Raw genomic sequence first — 21,301 nt, 5'->3', positions numbered from 1 at the left:
TCATGCGAAGCAAATGCTTCATATGACATGTCTGCAGCATTATCCACCCGGCACAGGTGCATGACTGCAATTAGAAATGACCGGCATTTCGTACATAACAGCACCTTTCAACCCAACTCAGCCTACCCAAAAACACTTGGAGGCTCAGTTATCATCTTCTTCCTACCCAACCTCCCCAGCACCTTGCCCGCTCAGGAAGCACCAAATAATTCCCCCTGAAGGCTCACAGCTATTACTTAGAATTTAAATTGGAAGCCACAGCACCTCTCTACATGCTGGTAGTTCTTAAACTTGGTGCTTGGTTTGTCCCGAGACCATTTTAATTCCCACCCCTAATTCAACTTCCACAGAGAGCAATGCTGCTGGTTTGTGGCCACAACAGATTTATTCCCTCCTTCTAGCAGCTTGCACCACCTGTACCTTCAAGGGGCAGTAACTGCTTGAAGCGAATGGTTCCTTCTGGTTTCTGGGAATAAAAGGCTGCCCTCCATAATCAGGGTATTGTTCTCCCTAAATGGACCCAGACTCTGTAAACACGCTCCTCTGCACAGCACTGGGAGGGCGACTGCGAGCGTGTGTACACGTACATGCAGGGAATGTGTCTTGTTCTAAAAACCAGTAAATTATGTTAATTCATTTCCTCTGCCTAAACAGTGCTAATAAACTTTGGGAAAGGAGGAGGAAAATGTAAACAAGAGTCAATTACAAAAAGGTGAGGGGGAGAGGTAACCGAATAACTCCACCAAATGTCTCCTTCGGGAAAAGACATTCACATTACAGCTCGGATGGGCTCCAGGCAGCCCTCCCTCCGTCCCGCTGGAGGTGTAAATGTGACTGTAACAATTTCTTTCTTTTTTTTTTTTGTGATAAGGTTTCAGCCTGTTTTCACGAGTTCAATCCTGGGAGCTGGGAAATGAGCCCCCACCAGCGCCCTGATCCACGGCGAGTACATCCCCGGGGGCTTTGCTCTGCATGTGATGTGAGCACTCTGGTGACTGAAGCCAATACGAACAGTCAGAGACTATTTGTAATTTTCTAACAGGAAAATAATTTCACTAAGCAAACTACCATGCTTTGACTCAAAACCCTGATTAGCACAGTTTGAAAACAGGGCAGCATACTGTTCTGGGAATTAACTTGCTTGACCCCTAGTCTATAATGGCACTCAAATAATCTGTGAGTCAGACGAAGTTGAAAAACTCTTGGAAGACCACACTGAAAGAATTTACTGGATTTATTGGATTTTCTAGGATAAAAGAAAAATAAGCCTCAAACTCCACTTAGCTAGTCTGTGGTCTTCAGAAAGACAAGCTTTTTCTCCTGACACTATCTAGAAGAGGAACGCTGCCTATGCTGAGCAGCACTTTTTGGGTCTCTCTCTCTTCTTTTTTTTTTTTTTTCCTTTCTCTTCACTGGAAACACTCAGTAAATAGTAATAAGTATTATAAATATACAGGTCTATTGCTGTGACTACTTTGAGTAGCACCTTGCTGTTTTCTTCCTTGGGATCAGTGGTAAAACATGGGGAGAAAAGGGACAGATTTCCATGCCTGTGAATCTACAATCCTCTTCCCAACAGGAGTACTCACGAAGAGCCCTGAATTGAACTTCAGATTAAATATCCTGAGTCTACCAACTGCAAAGAAGGACTAGTCTGGTATTTCCAATGAACTTCCAATGACAGGAAAAATCCTGTATACATCACTATCACAAAATACTGTTTGAAATCCTCCAAATCCTCTAGCCTACCCCTGTTTGAGCAAGCAGGGAATCAGGAAAAGCATTCTGCCTTAGTGATACAAGCAGGACCTTGCTCTGGTCTAGATAAAACACTGACCCATCCCTACCTTATGGTTTCTCTGGCCCCTGAGCAAAATGCTCTGACTAGCCTCTACCACTTCTTTGCGTCTCTTTGTATCCCAGAAACAATAGATGTGTGCCGAGAGCAGTGGCAAACATTTTCAGATTACAAATCCGGCAATTAGAAAGCAACTGTCCAAAGCCAGTTCCCCTGCATATGCAAATATTTCCCTAATAGGTTTACGATTCCTTGTCAGTCAAATCTGTCAAGGAAAAGTAAACACCTGTCCTGGCTATGATTAAGTTGAAAGGTCCACTCTCATTAGGCCTTAAGGAAATTCACCCCGGCAATACTGCATTTCTGATTGGTTGTGAATACCAGGAGGAGGAAAGATACTCATCAGCTCTGATCTGTTAATCTAGTTTTATATTAACTATTGCAGATCATGATGAACCCTCCCATGGCTGGTGCCACGCTGTACAGAACTGAAACACAACCTGGTCTTACGAGGCCCCGATTTCTGCTCTCTGGTAGGATTATAAATTTAAATCCTACTCACAGCTATTCAGCCACAACTCACTGAACCTAAAGGGACTATCACCTTTGTAACAGAGAGCAGTATCTGACCCTGAATATCAAAATATGAAACAACTTATCAGAGCACAGAGCCAGATCTCCATATGCTGGTGGAGCTGGCAACTCTTCTCCCAGTTTCCCACTTCAAACTGCCCAAAAATACATTAAACACTTCCTAATATTACTTGTCTCACTAGAGAGACACTATGATTGCCACAAAAATATTGTGTTAACCTGCAGAAGAACACGAAAGATTTTGATCCACCCAAAAGGCGAGCAAGAAGGCTCACAGCATCCTCTCTCAGAAGGGTATCCATACTCTGAAGAAGTTTTAGCCACCAGTTTTACATTGACTGGTCGATGCCAAACAAGCGTTCTTCCTTCCACGGAGAGCCTGCAGTATCCCTGGGGAGATATTCCACAACGTCCAGAGGTTTACCCTGTTATTCATTAACCCTTCCATCCTTGACATGCAGTTCATGCACCTGTAACTCGTCTGACACTTGTCATTGCTTAACCAGTGTTAACAGATCTGTTTAGGGGAGAACAACTGCTGAGAAAAAAAGCTTCCTCAATTACTCCAACTCACACAAATCTATTAGTCAAGAAGAAAAAGGAGAAGAAACCGGTTCACAGTGCTCCAGCATGCGCAGCAGCCTAACTCCAGTAGTTTGGCTTGTTGAGCGCTGGGAGGCTGGTGAGGCTGAGTAACTGTCCCTTCTCCCTCCTTTGGGGTTGATTTGACCTCATCCCATCCACTTCTGTCTAGAAAAAGGAAGATTTAAATCCATACAAGGGAGTAGTAATATACTAGCTACCCCAAGGAAAAAAGCCCTTTTACAAGAGAATGCTTCTACTCGGAGTCACACATTTCTCAAAAGCCAGTTAAGCATCAGACCTATACCTAATGATGTGGAGGCACCTGGGAGGACACAGGCAAAAAACGAAATACAGCACAGATTTGGAAAAGCCGCATCCCAACATCCTCTTCAGAGCACACACGCTGCCCACTCGAGACCCTCTCCCAAGGCTTGGCTGCACCAGCAATATATTAATCTGGCCTAAATTTTCTCTCGGAGGTTGGCTAACGCTTACATTTCCCTCCACACCCTCCTCCAGCTCTGTCCCTCTCTCGAATATCTTGTTCTGGGCAGAACTAGCAAGCCCACAATTGCCACGAAGAGTCTGCACGACACCAGTACCAAACTCTTACAGTCACCAGTTCACTGGGCATGAGTGAGCAAACCCAGCAAGGAGCATATGAATTTAAAAAAAATGCTTATTGCACAAATTAAATCCGCATTTCTGCATTTGTCTGCTGTTCCTGTGTTTTTATCTAACATGGACAAATACTGACGGCTCCTAAAATACCCACCAAAGTCAACACCATCCAAGTGGCATCTAGGGTATGACACCTCTTGCATCACTCACTTCTCAATCACTTGACGGGATACCCCAAATTGTGTAAAACTTTCATGAAATAAATTTACCAGACATAAGGAGAGATGATTTTGGGTCCCGTCAAACTAGAAGCCACTCGTAGAGAGGCTGAGAAAAGAGGTGCAGCAGTCCTGAGAAATATTAACCTGCTCTGAGAAGCCTCTGTTCCCAATTTACATTTTTCTTCCCTTAGTGGAGCTCAAAATTAAGTTTGAACACATAATGGAAGAAGTAGCCCGGAGTTACTGGCTGAATTTCTTCCTGAAAATTGGAGAGGTTGGGATGAAATAAAGAGGTTAGGTTATGTGCAGCACTGCTGGATACTGTGTTTCTACTGCAATACAATGGAGAGACTGTGTAATCAGGGTAACCAACCAAACTCCATGAAGCCCGTGTTTATTTGACTCAGAAGGTGGGGGAAAAAAAAAAAAATAAATAAAATCGGGTATGTGAATGGATTCAGCAGCAAACGGCATATATTAACTTGTTAAGTAACACTCAGGCCAGTCTTCAGCCCCTCCACACCTAAGAACACCGCCTGTAGAACGGCATCCTTTCTTTGGGGATAAACCCCTCTGCGGCGACCCAAAGTTAAAGCAATGAATTTCCACGTTGCTTTCAGCCCTGGCAGCGCACACTCCAGCCACCAGCCAGCACTTGCAGTGGGCAAAAGCAATGTGTTTCTAGAATTAAAAAATTGAGTCCAAGCTGTCCAGTCAAGCAGGCGAATGGCAGGATCCAAAATACCACGCTTAGCCCACATCTTTTCTGCTGTCGTACATGAGGGATCCAATACAGAGGTCGATAACACAGATAATCTGTGCAAGTCATCGTTCAGGGATGGACCCAAAGGCCATGAGAGTGAGTAAAGTCACGGCACCAACACTCACAGGCTCTGAATCAGGTCCTAACCTGTTAAAGCTGTCATGGGCTGCATCTGCTTATCTCATATGACATCGGGGCAGCAGGATGAGATTATTCAAGCTTACTTTTGGAAATACTTTTCTTTTACCTTAGTACCATAGCTGCTACAAATGAGCACCAGACTCAATAGGCTTGCACCAGACAGTGGTCTTTGCAAATTCTATGTTCACACTGGCTCCACTATTAAAAAAACCCCCTTATATGACCAAAAATGTTCAACCTTGGTGCAAAAGATTAGGACAGGTCAACACAGTTAAATACATATGGAGGCATTATTATTAGAGAAAACTCCAAGTCAGGACTGATTACAGAGAACAAGAAAAGGAATAGAAATCCAAATTGAATGTTCAAAACAAGAACAAATGCATTTCAGCTTGAGCAGCCCACCAGAAAACACAGGAAGAGGTCAGATGAAAGACAACTCCTTGAAACAAGACAAAATGAGCAGGATAATGGAAGGAAAGCAAGAAAGGAGCATTTCCACCAACTCCTGTAATGCTGGGATACATTTGCATGGACCCTTTGAGCAGCATGATTTTACAAGTCACTGCAGACACAAGTAGGAGTTTCATATCTCAGGAAAATCAGAAAGCTGCACTGGTTCTACTCCCACTGAATAAATAAAGCTATGACTAAAGGTTGTGGTTTGGGTTTTTGGGGTTGTTTTTTTTAAGTCAAACTAGGTACAAGAGGACCTCTGCATTATTATTTTCCCCTTTCAGTGGAAATTTTTATCTCTTCCAATAATTAATCCAAAAATGCACAGCCAGACAGTGACCATCTCTGCTGCATTCACGCTATTCCATAACAAGTATTCTGCACCCAGATGTACCAGCGTCGCTCGTGGTGAGACAGCCGCTCAAAAAGGAATTATCAGATGGGTAATCGGAAAAGATCAGCTCTATCAGCCATTTCATGCCAGATGACAAACCTCACCTTTAGTTAATAAATTAGTACCAACGGTCTCAAACCTTGAAAAGCAGGTTCCTACTTGCTAGCAAGTGTCACTTTGGTTTTTTGTTTTTGAATGACATTTTTTTCCTGAAAGAACCATTTTTCTGTAACTTCTCAAGCACTTCCTCATGGCACATGAAAGTCTCTTCTGTGGCTAGGAGTCAGACTTTGGAGTCTAGCCTTTGCTACGTAGAAGTTCATCACAGAAAAGACGTATTTTAATTTGCTGCTTGCGTCTTTTAATGAAGGTCAGAGAAACATATGGACTTGGAAAACAAAGTTATAAAAACTTTAAGGAAAATCTAAATGTATTTGAGCAATTTGCCGAGTTTTGTAATATTCCTAATAAAAAAAAAAAAAAAAAATCAACCCTAATTTTCCAGTATGACGCACACTGTATTTTATGTTTAAACTCAGCCACAATTTAAAGCAGCCGACAGCCTCAGAAGAAGGGAGGAACCGGGGTTTAAAAAAATAACCAGGATTTTCTTAGATCGTCATGTTGACTCTAGGTACAAGTCATGCTGACAGATTATTCATGAGCAAGTTCCCCAAGAGCACGATCCAAGAAATGCCCCAAACTTAACCAGAAGATATGCAGTGACTTACATAAAATCTGAATCAGGCTGTTAGACCTGAACATGCTTCTCTTTCACAAGTGAGAAATTACCTAATCGTTACATCTGGTAACAACCATTCAACAAGAATAAAGGAGTAAAACGGAAGCCAACAACCATCTTTCTTATATTATCGCTCTTTATCTTTTCCACGTTTACTACCATTCACTCCTAGAAACCCCAAAGTTACAGAATGGTGAATATGTTCACCAGAATGAAGACCTCATCTCTCCCAGGAAATAAAAAAACCTTCTAGCATCCTATTCCCCTTTCTCCAATATTCAGAGAAACAAAAATGGCACAGAACATTATTTCTGCACAAAACCACTGCATTTTGAGGTGGCCCCATCAGCAAATACCCTGTAAAGCAGGCATCAACCAGGTTTGCAAGCCAAGTGTCCCACAGAGAAGTGCCAGAGCAGAAAGCAATTAAGGTCCCATTCTTCCCCTCCCTACGCAATGCACCGAAAATGAAATCAACATCCAAACTAATTAGTTTCCAGCAGAATATCAGTTTACTCGCTAACAGGAGGGTTGTTACCAAAAACTTCTAAACATACCATACGAAATCTTGTTTAAGCCACGGGACCAAGCCAAGCACATCCCAACGTTACCATATACGGTCACCAAAGCGAATACGATGGCAACTTGACAGATTCGGAACAAATATTGTGTTGTGTGTCACTGAGATAACATAGGCAGGAAAATATCAGATTGTATTACCTGTATCCGACCGGAGGTGTGGAGTGGTAGGAGCTGCATTGCTGCAGGACATAGTCAGTAAAGGTTAGTGACCCAAGATGGCATTCATCCCCGCGGAGGAGGGCCAGGGCAGGACGCTGAGGACTTTTATGCCCAGCATAGGGCTGCTTGGAGAGAACAGGAATGGAGTGACAACAGGGACGAGCCACCAGACCTGCATTATTATCCCAGGTTCGGGGCTGACACTATCCCGTGCAGCTGGCAACAGGGCTGAAGCTGCCACCTTACGCCCTGGCTGTCGGCTGGAAGGCATAGTCCCTCTTAGAAAACCACAGCACGCAGGTTTTGTTCTCAAAGAGTGCATCTTGTGCACACAGAAGTCCTTGTCTTCACCCACAAGGGAAAGAAGGGGCTTGGATATTTACCAAAATAGCTCCTGAGGAAGACTTTTTTTTGGTACAGGCTCCCTCCAGGAGATCTTAGCCTGGAATAAAATTGGTCGCTGAGGGAGTTATTCCAGATTAAGTTTTTTGGAAGGGTTATTCCAGTGCATTCGCAGGTGTAGACAAGCCCTTAGCCAAAGTCTTTAAATTTCGGCCCCAAAAGCATTGGTTCAAACTTAGCCAGAGCTACCTCATCCCTCATCCCTCCAGACACAGCGAGTTCTGCACCTGGCCCCCTAAAATCAGACCTGCGCTCTGCTTTGCATGGATTCTTTAAATGTATTGCCTCTTTCTTAAGAGTTTATCTTGGTTTGCTAAGATATCTGCTTTTTTGCAGCTTTTTGTACATTGGCGACGTGACACATTGGGTCACAAGAAGGGACGGAGCCAGTAGGCACAGCTCCGAACCTGGAAAAACGTCCCTGTTTGCCAGGGCGGAAAAATAAAGTTGCCGCATTAGCCCAATCAGTCATCTCTGCGGAGCCCTTTGCCTTAAAAGGCATCACCTAAATAAAGATGTAAAAATAATACAACGTAACATTTAATGCAAGATTGCAGCTGAGCACTCAACTGTCAGGAAATATCGAAGCCGGAGCGCGTGGGCAACTTAACTCTGCCCCCTTGTGCAAATGCACTACGGCACAGCCCTTCCCCGAACACGGGCGCGCAATCAGCCAGCTCCAAATTAACATCCTAATTCCGGCACAAGCTACTTTTGCCTAATATGAGCAGAAGAGAAGGACCAGCGCTTTCACAGAGAGCCTCCTCAGCCACTTTCCTTGCTTGATTGCAAGCCAGCGAGCACCTATTTAACTTCTGACGCCTCAGATTAGGAGGCGTTGGCACGCTTTGGGCCACACACGTCTAATTTGCAATCGAGATACAGATATTAAACGCTGTTTGGCCAAAACAAAGAGCCCTTCTTCCTCCGGAGAAAAGCCTCACGACCTCAGGCTGAGATTTGGCCAAAGGACTGTCTATAAAACCCAAGCGACTGAAACAGGTAGCATTTATACATCTCCAGTGGCCGAACCCACTGTATGATACATTCGGAAAAAATCCGCGGGCATGTGAAAAACCGGGCACATTTTTCCGAGAATCTGAAATTATCCCAATGTAAATATCTAATAATTGGGGATATTCAACAGCACAAAATAGGGTTGCAACGTGCTGGAGAGCGTCTCACCTCCGCTCACTTATGAGTTTGATCTTTCATCTATGTCCTCCACTATCAGGAATACTCTCAACCTCAAGAGGTACAAAGCAGGATTTAAATGTTAGGGGTTTGTCTATTTTTCTTATAGCAATGACACCTTTTTCTTCTTCACTTTCCCTCCCTTGATATCAGCATGTGAATGAATGACATTTTTCATGGGTTTGGGCCTGGTTTTTAAACTCTATTTCTACGTCATTTCAAATAACCAGGACCATTGCTCCATCCACTTGCAGGATGGATTTTTCCAGCTCCGAAAAGAGTTCAAATAACCCAATTACCAATATGATCCTATCAAAGTTATATTATAAAGGCCTTTCCATGGGAAAAATGATGATGTCCTGAAACTACCGCTGTTAATTTTCTGTCGCTTCTTCACACGACGACAGCCCACGGCACTTCATTTTCCAGGGGCAATAAAAGAGTACAAGCAAGACAAGTGCAAACCAAATTTAAACAGGGTCAGCCAGTAAAGCAGCCGACACTCCGCTCACGACAGAGACAAAAATCTTTTTGTCTTCTCCTGCCCACTTCAGATCTTTTCCGGAACTCCACCAACTTCTCAGGTCCATTGCAATAATATACATCCATGAGGTCATCTTAATTCATACACTGCTGCCCATTGCCTGCAACTTAGACTGAGTCTCCATTGTAAACCTTGCCTGGAATTCAGACTTGCAGGACTTACAGCCTATATACTGTTTTCTTTTTCATTCAGCTTCCAGCCGAATCATTTTATAGTGCTTTTGCCTCCATAAAATATTTGCTTGGGAGCCAATGCCAAGAAGGAAAAAAAAAGCAATGCACTAACCAAACCTTGGGTTTTTAGAGTAACACTCCCCCTCTCCTTTCCCACCCTCACCCCCAAGGTTTATTTTTGGCAAGTTACGGCCCAAGCGAAGGGCAAGTTTAAACCTTTTAATTCGCAACTCCACGGCACTGGGTGATTTAAAGGTCTTTCAACAATTCATGGAACTCTGATACTGTTGGGAATTGCAGCTGGAGCAATCTGCATCCTAAAGCCATACCCCCATTCTCCTGGAACAATGCAGCCCCTCCTTTGTGACCAGAGCCGGGGGAGCTGAAAGCATGGTTTCTCATTCAGGCTTTCCAAGGACAGCACCCACCAAGGTACGACACAGGCGAGAGCGGAGGAAAAGCCACCGCTCCTTCCACTCTGATCCCAGAGCTTTGCTTAAAGCACCTTCCCGTAAAGAAACTTCTTTTCTTCCACCCCCACCCCCCTCCCCGTCACTCCCAGGTCAATGTATTTCAATTTGTCTCTGGTAGGATAACCTGTTTATTGAAATCTGATCAACTGCTGGAGTCCCAGCGTTAAAATACGCTCTCGCTGTTGGGAACTGTCATTTGTCTGTCACCGAGGAAGTTAATGGATGTGTTTGTTTAGTTTGCTAGTGGGAATATACAGGGCAGAGGCTGGAGGGATTACAGGAGGGGAGAGGTACTTCTGATCCACAGAGGAATGCGGTTGCTTTTCTTTAAAATTGTCTGTGTATTTTTACCCATGCACGAGAAAAGCCCCTGGAAGTTCACCTGCGCCTAAGTAGACCTCAGCAAACCCGGAGCGACCCCGCTCCATCCAAACCGACGGCCCCGAAACACGCAGGTAAGGAAGCACCACACGTGGGTACGAGCCTGCACCCCTGCGCAGATAAGCGACGGGCAGGGGACGAGTCCGTGCTGACAGCGACTCCCTTGTGGGGTCCTTCCGAGGGCACCACGGGTGTTTGCGGAGCACGAGCCCAGCGGGGCAGAGGGAAGGGTACGAGTCGCAGAGCCTTTGCAGCAAGCGCGGTCTCCTTACCTCTCGCCGAGTCCGAAAACGCAATTATCCCTGCGAAAAGGAGCGCGAGCTGCAATTCCATTTTGAAAACCAGATCCCTCCGTATCGTACAGGCTACCGTCCTCTCAGACCTGGAGGCAGAAAAAAGGAGAGCAAAATAATTACTGGGGACAAAAACGCCAAACTTTTGCAGAGTTTTAAAACCCATCGCGAAGACTTAAGAGCAGAAATGGCAAATGAAAGGGAAACGTACTTGTAAGTCATTCCTTGGCGCTCAGCGAGTAAAACTTTGCCCTCCTCTCTGCTTTAGCCTGATATAAATCAAGAATCCACTGAGGCCAGTAAGCTCCTGTAAGTTTACAGTTAATGCATAATTCTTTGGTATCCTGTACAGAACCAGTCTGGAAGGCAAACAAAACACTAGCAAGTGGCCATAAAACAAGATTTCAGGTTAACAATTTGTGGAGGAACTTGGGGAAGGGGGAGGAGGAATGTTACCTCTCCCATCAGCAGCCCAGAAAACTTTGTGTTGCTGCTTGAGTGCCCCTCAGACAGGCTCTGCTCTGGGTACGCGCCTTCCTCCGCTCCGCAACTTCTCCCAACAGCACTGATTTTTCCTTTCCCCTTTCCCCCCCCTCCAAGCCCCACTTGTTCCCGTGTTCTCCAGAGGTGCGTCCCGAAGCAAAACCGCACTTAATTATCCAGATTCTTGAAGATGCCTTCGCCGTGATACGCAAACCGGGGGTAGATCAGGTTTACATTAATTACACCCTGTTCTCCTCCTAAAACTCTCACTCTCTAAACACTGTCTGAATTCCTCACCCTTGTAAACTCCCCGGTTTAAACACTCCGTGCCCCCAGGACACACAACAACCCGTGTACAGCATCCAGCAAAGCAAATAGGGACGCTTTGCTATTAGCTTCCCAATTTCCAGCGGAGAGCTGGTACGGAGGGAGGGAAAGGAGGGAGGGAAGGCGCCGGGGGCGGTGGGCGGCCGGGGGGGGGGGGACGACTCCTCCCGGGGCAGGACCCAGGGCCCCGCGGCGGCCGGTAACGGGATATTCGCAGCCAGGAATTGGGGTCGGGGAAGGGAGGCTGGGGGGAGACGGGGGGGGAACGGGAAAGGGGTAAAAGGGGGGGGGGGGAAGGACACCCGGCGCGATGCCACCTGGTGCTGCCCCCCGCTTCGGGGCAAGCCCGGCGGCTCCCAGCTGTTGGGTGAGTGTCTCCCCGGGGCAGGCGGGGGTCTCCCGGCCGGGGGGGGGGGGGGAAGGGGGGTGGCGTGGAGGGGGGGGGCACTTACCTTGGCTGCTGCCGGGGCTCTAGCACCGTGCGCTGGAGCCCATCCCCGCCGCTCGCCGCCTCATGCCCTCCGCGGCCACGGCGGCCGGCGGGGCGCTCCGCCGCCGGCTTCTACCTCATCCCCCCCCCCCCCTTCCCCGGGGGGCGGGTGGGGACTGCCCGCTGCCTTGGGGGTGCCCTCCCCACGGAGCGGCTCTCCCCCCCTTCACCACCGGCTTTTTACCAACACTCCCCTTCGCCCCAGAGGCGATTTTTCCCACTAGGGAGCCACGGGCGAGGAGCTAAGGAAAAGGGGAGAGGGGGGTGGGGGGGGGGTGGGGAGACCTCGTAAAATTATTTTTCTTGCTTTCCGGGTGGGGCTGAGCGTGTGTGTGTGCGGGGAGGGACAGCGAGGACCTGACAGATCGGCCGGGGCTCCGCAGCAGCGGGATGCCCGGTGATGCCGTCCCGCGGCTCGCCCAGCCGGAATCCCGTTTAAGGAGCGAGGGGAGGAGGGGAAAGGGGCTGGGGAAGGGAAGGGGAGGGGAAGGGGAGTAGGGGGGGGGGGGGGAGTTGGGGATTGGGGTTGGGGGGGGGGGGGAGAGAGAGAGAGAGCCGGGGCGAGAGAAACAAGCGATAAAGCAACTTTCCCTGCAGGGCTTTGTGGCTGTGGGGGCAGAGCCGCCGAGGAGGGCGGGCCGGCCCCGCCCCGCTCCCAACTTCGCACCAATCCCCGGGAGGCCACGCCCACCCCGGGAGCCCCCCCCCCCCCCCGCCCTCCCCGGGAGCCCCCGCCCTCCCCGCCGGCCCCGCTCCGCTCCGCGCCGCCGCTCCCCTTAACCCTTTGCGGCAGCGGCGGAGGGCACGGCCGGCGCCCGGCCGAGCTCCGCGGGAAGCCTGGGAGCTCGCCATCCATTCCCCCCCCCCCCCCCCCCGCCTCCGTGCACCCCCCAACCCGCCGTTTTGCCAAACCAGCCCTCTTCCCCAGGCAAGGAGAGAGAGCCCCGGCCGCGGAAACCCACCGCGGAGGGGCTGAGGGAGAGACTGGGGTCGGCTCCGCCGGTTTTGGTCTCTCGGCTTGGATGCAAAGCATGCCAGAAAGAGACTGGACTGAACTAAAGTAAACCGACTGGAAAATAAACTGTGGAGAGGTCTGCTCCTTAGATTAACTGTTACAATTATTTATTATTTACTTTCAAACAGGACTCGGCTGATGCCTTTGCTCTTACAGCAAATCACTCTCTGCCCGGGATAAAAATCAACCCGGCAGAATTCACCAAACAGACTAAACAAACGGCAAGAAAAAAAGCTGCCTCAATAGCTATACTTTTATATCTGGAGAGAAACATTGTTACCGTTGATGTTATTGTTTATTAGATCTCTTATTTGATATGCTCCAGCACGGAGGCCTCCTTGAAAATGAAGCTGTCTCAATACTAATTCAATGTGATAGGCACCAGGAGAACCCCTAAACCCAAGCCAAGAAGTAGTCTGAACATTCATCTCATCCATTTTGTTAGGATTATGAAATCACACCCTCTATTATTATTATTATTATTATTACATATTTTTACTCAGTGGTTCCTGACAGCATTAAATCTTGATACACAAATTCAATGTGAAAAACATTCAAGACTAAACATATAAAGCCCCTGAACCAGAAACAAACAAAGCAGCTGACAATACTGTTTTTATATTTTACATATTTATATCATCATTTTTATTATTAAAGTTCATTCATCTGAGAAATCCCAGATGGACTACTCCTCCTATCAGGCAGTAACTTCAGCCTCATCGACTTCAAAGACAGTGTTGACTGAGGCAAACCTTCAGGACTTGACCTACATGGTCATATTCATGCCATGGACTCCGATAAAATCGCTCCAACTTGCACCAGAATGAGAGCTCAACTGCACGCTACATCTTGAGGGAGGATATGTAAAACACCTCTTTGGAACGTTTCCCACCCATTTCGCCACAAAGGAGTCAAGGTCTTTGGCCCAAGGACATCACCATCCAGGTGATCCGGCCCCAAAAGTATTACACGACCTTCTGTTCCTGTACAGACTGAAGTCCAAAGCCGCCTCAGTTCTGGCTCAGATGTGGGACGCCTGCCCGTCATGGGACGGTTTCCCACCAGGTTAGAGGGACCCGACCGAAGAGCTCCTACTCATCGTCTTGTTTTTCTGGGTCGTGCACTGAGACCGAGGTTTAGTTCCCAGCTGCACCATGGCTTTCTCGTCACAGCCTGCCTAGAGACACGGGTGAACTCTATCTGGGCCCGAGTCAGCTCCGGTCTGGAAGAAGAGACCTTATTCCAACCCAGGCTGTGTCCCAGCCCAGCACCAAGTGTCCAGCTCAGGCTGGACACAGAAGAAAAACATCCGCTGATGGATCCACTTCTTCCATCCTCACTTCCTTACTAAAAAAATCCCACGTGTGCCTTGTTGCCTCCAACATCTCCAAGGCTGTGGGCATTTCTCCTCCTAATACACCTATAAAGCAGCAAAGTGCCTCCTGCAGCCTGTCACCAGTGGGAAGTTCTGGGAGATGGAGGATTACAGAGATGGTACACAAGATGTTGAAATGCATCCAGGTGCTTGAACACCTTCAGATCCCCCTTAAGCCTCTGTCTTTAGGCATCCAGAAACTTTTTAAGAGTCTGATTCCAAGTGATGTTGCAAAGGGATTACATGGGGCAGGGAACGGAGCCCATAGCTTCCATACCCCAGGCTAAAATAACCAGAAAACAACCCCTACTGACTCCAAAATGTCTGCACAATTATTATTTTTTTGCAGGGCCTTGGGAGTGCCTGAAAGACAGTCTGGAACCATGCTGTAGACTTCATCCATCTCATTCCCATTACAGCAGTGGAGGAATAAATGTAAAACATTGATACAACAAAAATAATTAATATTCCTGAAACAGCTCCTAGTTTATCAGAAATAAAATCTCATGCTGTTTTCCCAACACTTCTACCTAAATAAGGAAACATGCAGAGCTGTGTTTTTCCTGGGCTGGCTGTAATTTGCAGGATGATTGAGTAGTCTGAAAGTCAACAGCCCCAGTTTGCTCCTGCACCCCACAGTCCTGAGACAAGGCTGTGGGAAAACAGCTTTCCGGAGCTGACAAACAAAACGGAATGCTAAGCAACGGAGTACGCGTCTCCCCATGGCCTGAGAAGCAGCCTAACAGTCCATTTGTATCCCAGTTATCCCCAAAGCCCTGTTTCCAGACTGTGGCTTTTCAGATTTTACATAGCCGTGATGGTCTAGTGAACATCCATCCCCAGAACGACTTTCCTCATGTCTCTGAAACCACGACCTGGACTTTTTCCAGCTTTCTTACCTCTTTTCTCCCAGGAGCTGCTCACCTCCATCATCACAGAACTCCATTTTTCCCCCGTTTTCTCCCTGCCATCTTGATTGCTTTGCCTTTTCTTTTCCCCTACAGATGATTTGGGAGACACAACACCTCCGCGCCGGAGTTCCTAACCTGTTTCAATGATTTTTTCAAACCGCAGGTGGTAGCCACGCGGTTGAATTTCCCCATCACACCCAGCACCCCGGGGCGGAGGGGGGGGGGGGGGGGGGGCTGAGGCCATCCAAGCCACTTGGGTTGGCAACAGAGCCTTGCAGGACCACGAGGCCCTGTGGCACAGGTCCACGGGGACATGCCACCGGGGCGGAGGGTGTGTGGGACGGGGTGGCTGGGCGCAGCTGACGGAGCACGTGAAGGTGATGGAAGGGCACGGCCAGAATTAGGCGCGTTCCCTTTGCCCGCTGCCCCATTTGTGCAGCCCTCCTCGAGTTACTGGGGGGACCAGCTGCGTGGGGTCAGCCTGAGCATCCGTCTAGGATGCCTGGCTGAGGGGATTGCTCCGGACGCGGGGAAAGGTAAGTAATGTGTTTAACAGGGCAGATTTCCTTGGGTGGTTCAGTTCTGACAAAGCACTGGGCGTGTGACAAGACAGCACAAGAAAATGTCACAACCAGGCAGGCACGGAGGACAGCACACACCTTGCCATTGCACACCGCCACAGTGACTGTGCTGATCCGTTTGGGTCCATAGTTAAGGCTGAAACTGTGTTTTTCAGAGGAAGCGGTGTTTTATGAGAGCTGAATCACCATCTCCCCTGTCTGTGGTAACCGAGACCTGGCTATAACCTAGGTAATATTCAGAAAGAAGGTATGAGCAGATGGAAAGATGAATCAGGGTGATGCAGTCCTGAAATCTGTGGGTTTTTTCTTAATAAAAATGACATTCCTTCTCCCCACATATACACTTATTCCCTTAGACTCTGCTTTGTTCTAAGCAGTGTGGCAAAGAAACAAATGGTCCGTCATATGCATAAGGTTAACTGTTATACATGAAGCATGAACACCATTGTCAGGCAGAGAAGAAAAGATGGTAACATGGGGTTAAGTGTCCCGTCAACCAAACCTTGGGTCCTGTGCGGGACGCTGGAAGGTCCCACTGCCCCATAGCCCTTACATCAGGGCTTTCGAGGCATTTTGCAGGCACAAATGATCCCTCCGCTACCTTGTGGTCTCTGTCTTGGTCTGTAGTACCTCCAGGAGAGAGTTCCCAGCCTTTCCCCTGAGGACCGGTGACACACGCTGCCCAGTCTCACTGTGCCTGGAGAATGTGCTTGGATTTCTCATTGCTGCTAAATTTGCACATGACGGCATCTGCAGGAAATGCTTTCCACCATCCCCAGTTGGCTGGGAGACCCTATCTCTCTTGGCCAGGTTAGGCACGCTGTGTCAGCGCTCCCTGGCACTAGGGAAACGTGACAGCCCCGGGCAGGGTACGGGCAGCGCTCGGGGAATGCCAGCCGGCCCAGCCCAGGAGGATGCATCTCATCGGCAGCGCGAGTCCCTTGCGCTGCCTTCCCGGGGGCTGCCAGATGAAGTTCAAGGTCTCGGTGGCTAGGACACACTGCTCAACAGCTTGGTTCTGGTCTCCAAGATGGATAATAGGAGAGGACAACTCCTGTCTCCAGGCTAAGCTGAACTCTCCTCTCGAAGGCAAAGCTCGCTTGTGCAGGAGAGCCAGAGCATCCCAGGGCAGCCCTGGGAAGTACGGACAAATGTTTCCTGGGTGACAGCTTCAAACAGCCTTCCCTGCTCCAAAAGTGTGTATAAGAAGGTCCTAGTATAATAAAAAACTACAATCCATGCACAATTCTCCTTCTTTGCAGGAAAGGTATGCACAAGGAAGGCGTTTAGATCAAGCAATACAGAAGGAAGAACACAGAGAAGGTTTTGGACACGCAAGTTCCAGACCTTGTCTGCTTTTTGTCTGACTTCTCTCAGTAGATCCAAGAAAAGATATTACCTCTCCCAACAAAATTTGCTTCCCTTCCACCCAACGACTACACCACTGTGACTGCTATAGCAGGAATAAACCACACCTGACACTCAGCACGCCATTTCCACAATCCGGGGAGGTACTCAGTTATTCGGATGAGGAATATTGTATAAAAAGCTTATGGCAGACCAGGTTGCCATTTATTTAAAAGAGCGATACTCCTGTCTTCTTTACTTGTATCTCATCCTTCTTTCTCACATCCCTTTGCATCACCTCAAGCAATTTGCTTATGCTTTGTACTTTTTTCCACTCTTAAACATTTGCAGGCCATTCCTTTACTCAGCTTTTGCTCAAACTACAAGTAGTTAAAGTTTCCAAATGTTCTCCATAAACACATCCTTCCTCAGGCCCCTTATCCTTTATATCACTCAACACTGGTTTCTTGGAGTCAGCCTGACACTGATGTATGAAGGATTTGATTTTGCTTTCCTTTTACATCTGGCTAGTACAAGACTAATCCCACTGGAGCCATTGGAATCATTGTAAGTGAGAACAAAACCTGATCAAGCCAACAGACTCATCTGTGCAGCAACTATCCAGTCCAGGTAGTCTGAGCTGAAGACTCCTAATGTTCATCCCTGAATCTAAACATCTCATTTGGGGAGGTGACCACAGTTCTGAAGGCCTAAATCTCCTCTCACTGCTCTCTCACGTCATCCTCCTGTGCAAGGAAGTTTGTCTGTACACATTGATGCTGGGTTTAGCAAACAGATGTAGCAAACATGAAAGGAGAGATGAGAAAAATAACAACAGCAACAAAAAAGCCCAAGATCAACAGACAGAGTGAAAAACGGAAGTGTCAAGTATTAATTGCTGCACAGACGTGAGGAATGTTAAGGGAAACTGTTTGGGGATTTATGTTCAAAAAAATAGGACAACTTCCCAAACTATTTCCTTTCAAATCTCTCAACATTTTCCATAAATTCCATGTGTGTGTGTGGTGCACTCTGATAACATACAAATCTGCATGCATAAACTGTTTTGAAATGTTTGTGCAGTTTCATCCAAAAATATGACTTTATGTTTGTGTTTTAATTGTCAGCAATAGGATATTAGGCAATAGCCACATGCATCATGTCAGGGGCACCGGCTAAGTTTAGGTGGTACTAGCACAACCTCCCCTTTTCTGGCTGGGTCTCCATAACAGAGAGAAACCAAATTATCGGAAGGAAGAACCCGTAATCAAGCAGGGTGCAAGCGACAGCACAGCTCCTGCTCTCAGTGACCAGGGTGCTGGCCCAGACGAACGCACTGAAACCAATAAAGCATTTCAGATTCGTACAAGTGTAACCAGGAGCAGAAATTTGCTGATTTCCAGGTCAGGCATCAGAGTTTTTGCAACTCTGCAAAAAAATAAAGCCTTTTGGGGGGGGGGGGGGGAATGACACTTTGCCTCAATCAGTGTTGTTTGAAATGTCTTTCATTTATTAACATTCCTGCTGAAGCTGAACATTAGTTCCACTTTATCAGGAATATAATGCAGCTGCATTTTCTGGATGGGAACACCACCAAAAATATGTTAACTATATAGTCGACAGCTATGCCTTGTTTACTCTCATGCGTAAAACCATACGGAAACAATCCTCATGGCAAATCTCTTCTTCTTCTCTATCTGTATGCAAATAAAAATAATAGGAGAGGCTGGAGTGGGATGCTCGCTGAGAAATGGGGTGGGAGGACTTTGCTGCCCTCTCCCCGGTGAGCAGCAGGACGGGCTCAGCCATCAGTGGGTGAGGATTTGTTTCCCACATCTAGCAGAGGGAGCTCAGCACCACGCCGTGCCTTTCCAGAGGAGCACTGGGTGCTGAGGAGCCTCTTGCTCCATCCTGCCTGGACTGGCAGGAGCTTCATTTTGCCCAGGGTTTGCTGAGAAACACTCCTTGATTCCCCCAAGTACAGATCCAGCCAGGTCGGGCTGCTCTGGTACAGCAATAGGGTTTGCAGGGAAGATGCATCCTTTTCCTCAATGTTTTCCCTCTAGGACATTCCTCTTGGAGATGCAATTTTCCTGTTTGATGCTCAAACATTCATCAAACTCTTCTTGTCCTGGTGCCGTGCCCATGGCTTCATCCAACAGCGCTGGCAGGGCGGCTGCAGGAGCAGGGCAAGGCTGGGGGGGAGGACACTCACCTCGGGAGGACAAATCTTGATGGACCTGAGGAGCGCTGCCCACTTGCCCACAGCCCAAGGAGCGCGGTGACAAAATCCACCAGGACGTGACGCACCAAATGCTACGTGGCGGAGCCTCCGTCCCACCCTCCCCAGGCACAGGCAGGGTTAAATATTAACCACACCAGGTCTGCTCAGGTTAGGGTGCTCCGAGACAGCCCCTTCGGTTGGGCAGCTGCCCCCACGGCCATCCCCACGTGAAGGGGAGAGCAGAGAGCACGCTAAGGAGCCCTGGAAATATGCAAGGAGCTGCCAACGTTTGCTGCCAAACACTTTTATCTTTAGACGAAGATAAATCTGTTGCTTACTTAACCCAGCCTTTATGAAACTCACAGCTCTGGGTTTCCAAAATAACAGGAGCAGAGTAGGGCTGGCTGGTGTCCTGGTGAGCAGCAGATACATACAGGGCAGCTAGAAGGTGACACTGTATCTTGCTAGAAAAATGCTGGGAGTAAATCATGTATCACAGAAATAAATAAGAACTTAATCTCCATGGGTCAGAGAACTTATCTTCTCATGTTTCTGTAAAGAGGAGGTGTCTGTTTACTTAAGAGAGCAATTAAGATATAGCGTTAATAATGAAGAACAAAAAAAATCTGCTACTCAAAAAGAATAATGAAGAACATAAAAACCTTGCAGTGCGAGGCGGATGTAATGCAATAGTGAAAGAGCAGAAATGTGCCATAAATACATAAGAGGGTGTCCTTGGCTGTCCCATGGTTTGTAACCCAAGGCCGGAGGGAAGAAAGCTGCCAGCGGTACGAGGTGCAGCCCCCTCTGCAGCGCTGGCTCTGAGCCCCGGGGTCTGCTCACTGAGGTGCTTTTATTCACATTATACATGACCGTGAGTTCAAACAGGTGAACGTCACCCCAGGGTTGTGGTGTGGAGCTTCGGTGTGAATTTGGGACCTGTCTCCTCTAAGAGATCCCACGTCTGACTGATCAGGCACTACCCATTTACCAGGGCTTTTGTCAAAGCTGGGGCTACCTGCAAAACCAAGCTAGATTGCACCCTCATTTGCAGGTCATTTGTTTAGTTTTTGCAGGGATAGGTGCTGCAAAACTATAGCAACTCCCTTTTTAGCTATAAAACTCACCAGTCCCAGTAAATACTATTTTTTTTTAATGCTAGAGTTATTATCTGACAAGAATATAGCCCCTTCCTCTGCCACCCGTGACCCAGGCTGAACCTGTTTGGCCTGTGTTATTGTGCTAGTGTAATTCGGTGGAAAAGAGATTGGATTAAACAGGCAGCTCTGGAGGAGTAAATAAAAGGAACATGCTTTAAAGAGTAAATAGACAAGTCTGGGTATAATGGAATAACTCCTGGCCGCGCTAAATCAAAGGGAAAATAATGCCCTCGCTAAAATCTGAACACGGATGTTTGTCTCTGCAAGAAAGAGAACCCAACAAAACCCAGAGGGGAGCAGAAGATGCTGCAGGGGTGTCCACAAATCCACACTAGAAACGGTACGAAAAAAAAGGAAAGTATAAAAGAAAGAAAATGAGGCAAGATCTCTGTAAGAGCCAGGCTCGCGCTGGGGAAGAAACCCGATTTCTGAATGATCTCCGGAGGTTTCCTAAGAGGAGTGTAGAGAAAGTCGGGTTAGCTTCGGGTAATTCCTCACTGATTCCAGACCAAATCTGTTTAGCAGGAGAAATATTATTTTTTTCCTCACTGCCAGCCCCGCAGTTCAACCTGGACTGGCGGGTCAAGTCCTTGGCTTCACCTCCCCTTTTCCTTTTATGCTGCTCCAGCAAAGTCAAGAGCATGTTTGAAGGCAGTAATGGGATTTTCCTAGCACGGGGGATCCTACAAGAGTAGCCAGCAGCTCCTGTCGGGGCCAGCAGCACGATGTCCCGGGGCAGGAGAGGGTTGGGAGGATTTGATGCTCCCTAGCAGCCTCAGCATGCAGCTTCCCACTTCAGGAATAGTTAGTTGATAGCAGAAATCAGCCCAGCTATGAAGTTAATTGATCTGTCTTTCTCCACAGGCTGTTTT

At 47.7% G+C, this 21,301-nt stretch overlaps 1 protein-coding gene across 3 annotated transcripts in view; it reads right to left on the bottom strand.

The window, feature by feature from the left end:
• FGFRL1 (fibroblast growth factor receptor like 1) overlaps positions 1-12,296 on the bottom strand; it is a 184,865-nt gene extending 172,569 nt beyond the window's left edge. The window contains exons 1-3 of one of the 3 annotated variants that reach the window (XM_030022304.2): positions 11,779-12,296; positions 10,728-10,823; positions 10,496-10,605 (exon numbers count right to left, since the gene is read on the bottom strand). In XM_030022304.2, coding sequence (XP_029878164.1) covers positions 10,496-10,605; positions 10,728-10,738 — 121 coding nt within the window. In that variant the 5' untranslated portion in view covers positions 10,739-10,823; positions 11,779-12,296. Of the gene's footprint in view, positions 1-10,495; positions 10,606-10,727; positions 10,824-11,296; positions 11,390-11,778 lie in introns of those variants that run through there. The other 2 variants (XM_030022311.2, XM_030022296.2) reach the window with 2 other exon arrangements.
• Between the last annotated feature and the right edge of the window lie 9,005 nt (positions 12,297-21,301).

This window comes from Aquila chrysaetos, chromosome 1 (assembly GCF_900496995.4).
Source record: "Aquila chrysaetos chrysaetos chromosome 1, bAquChr1.4, whole genome shotgun sequence".
NCBI lineage: Eukaryota > Metazoa > Chordata > Aves > Accipitriformes > Accipitridae > Aquila > Aquila chrysaetos.
This window is presented reverse-complemented; position numbering and strand designations above follow the sequence as displayed.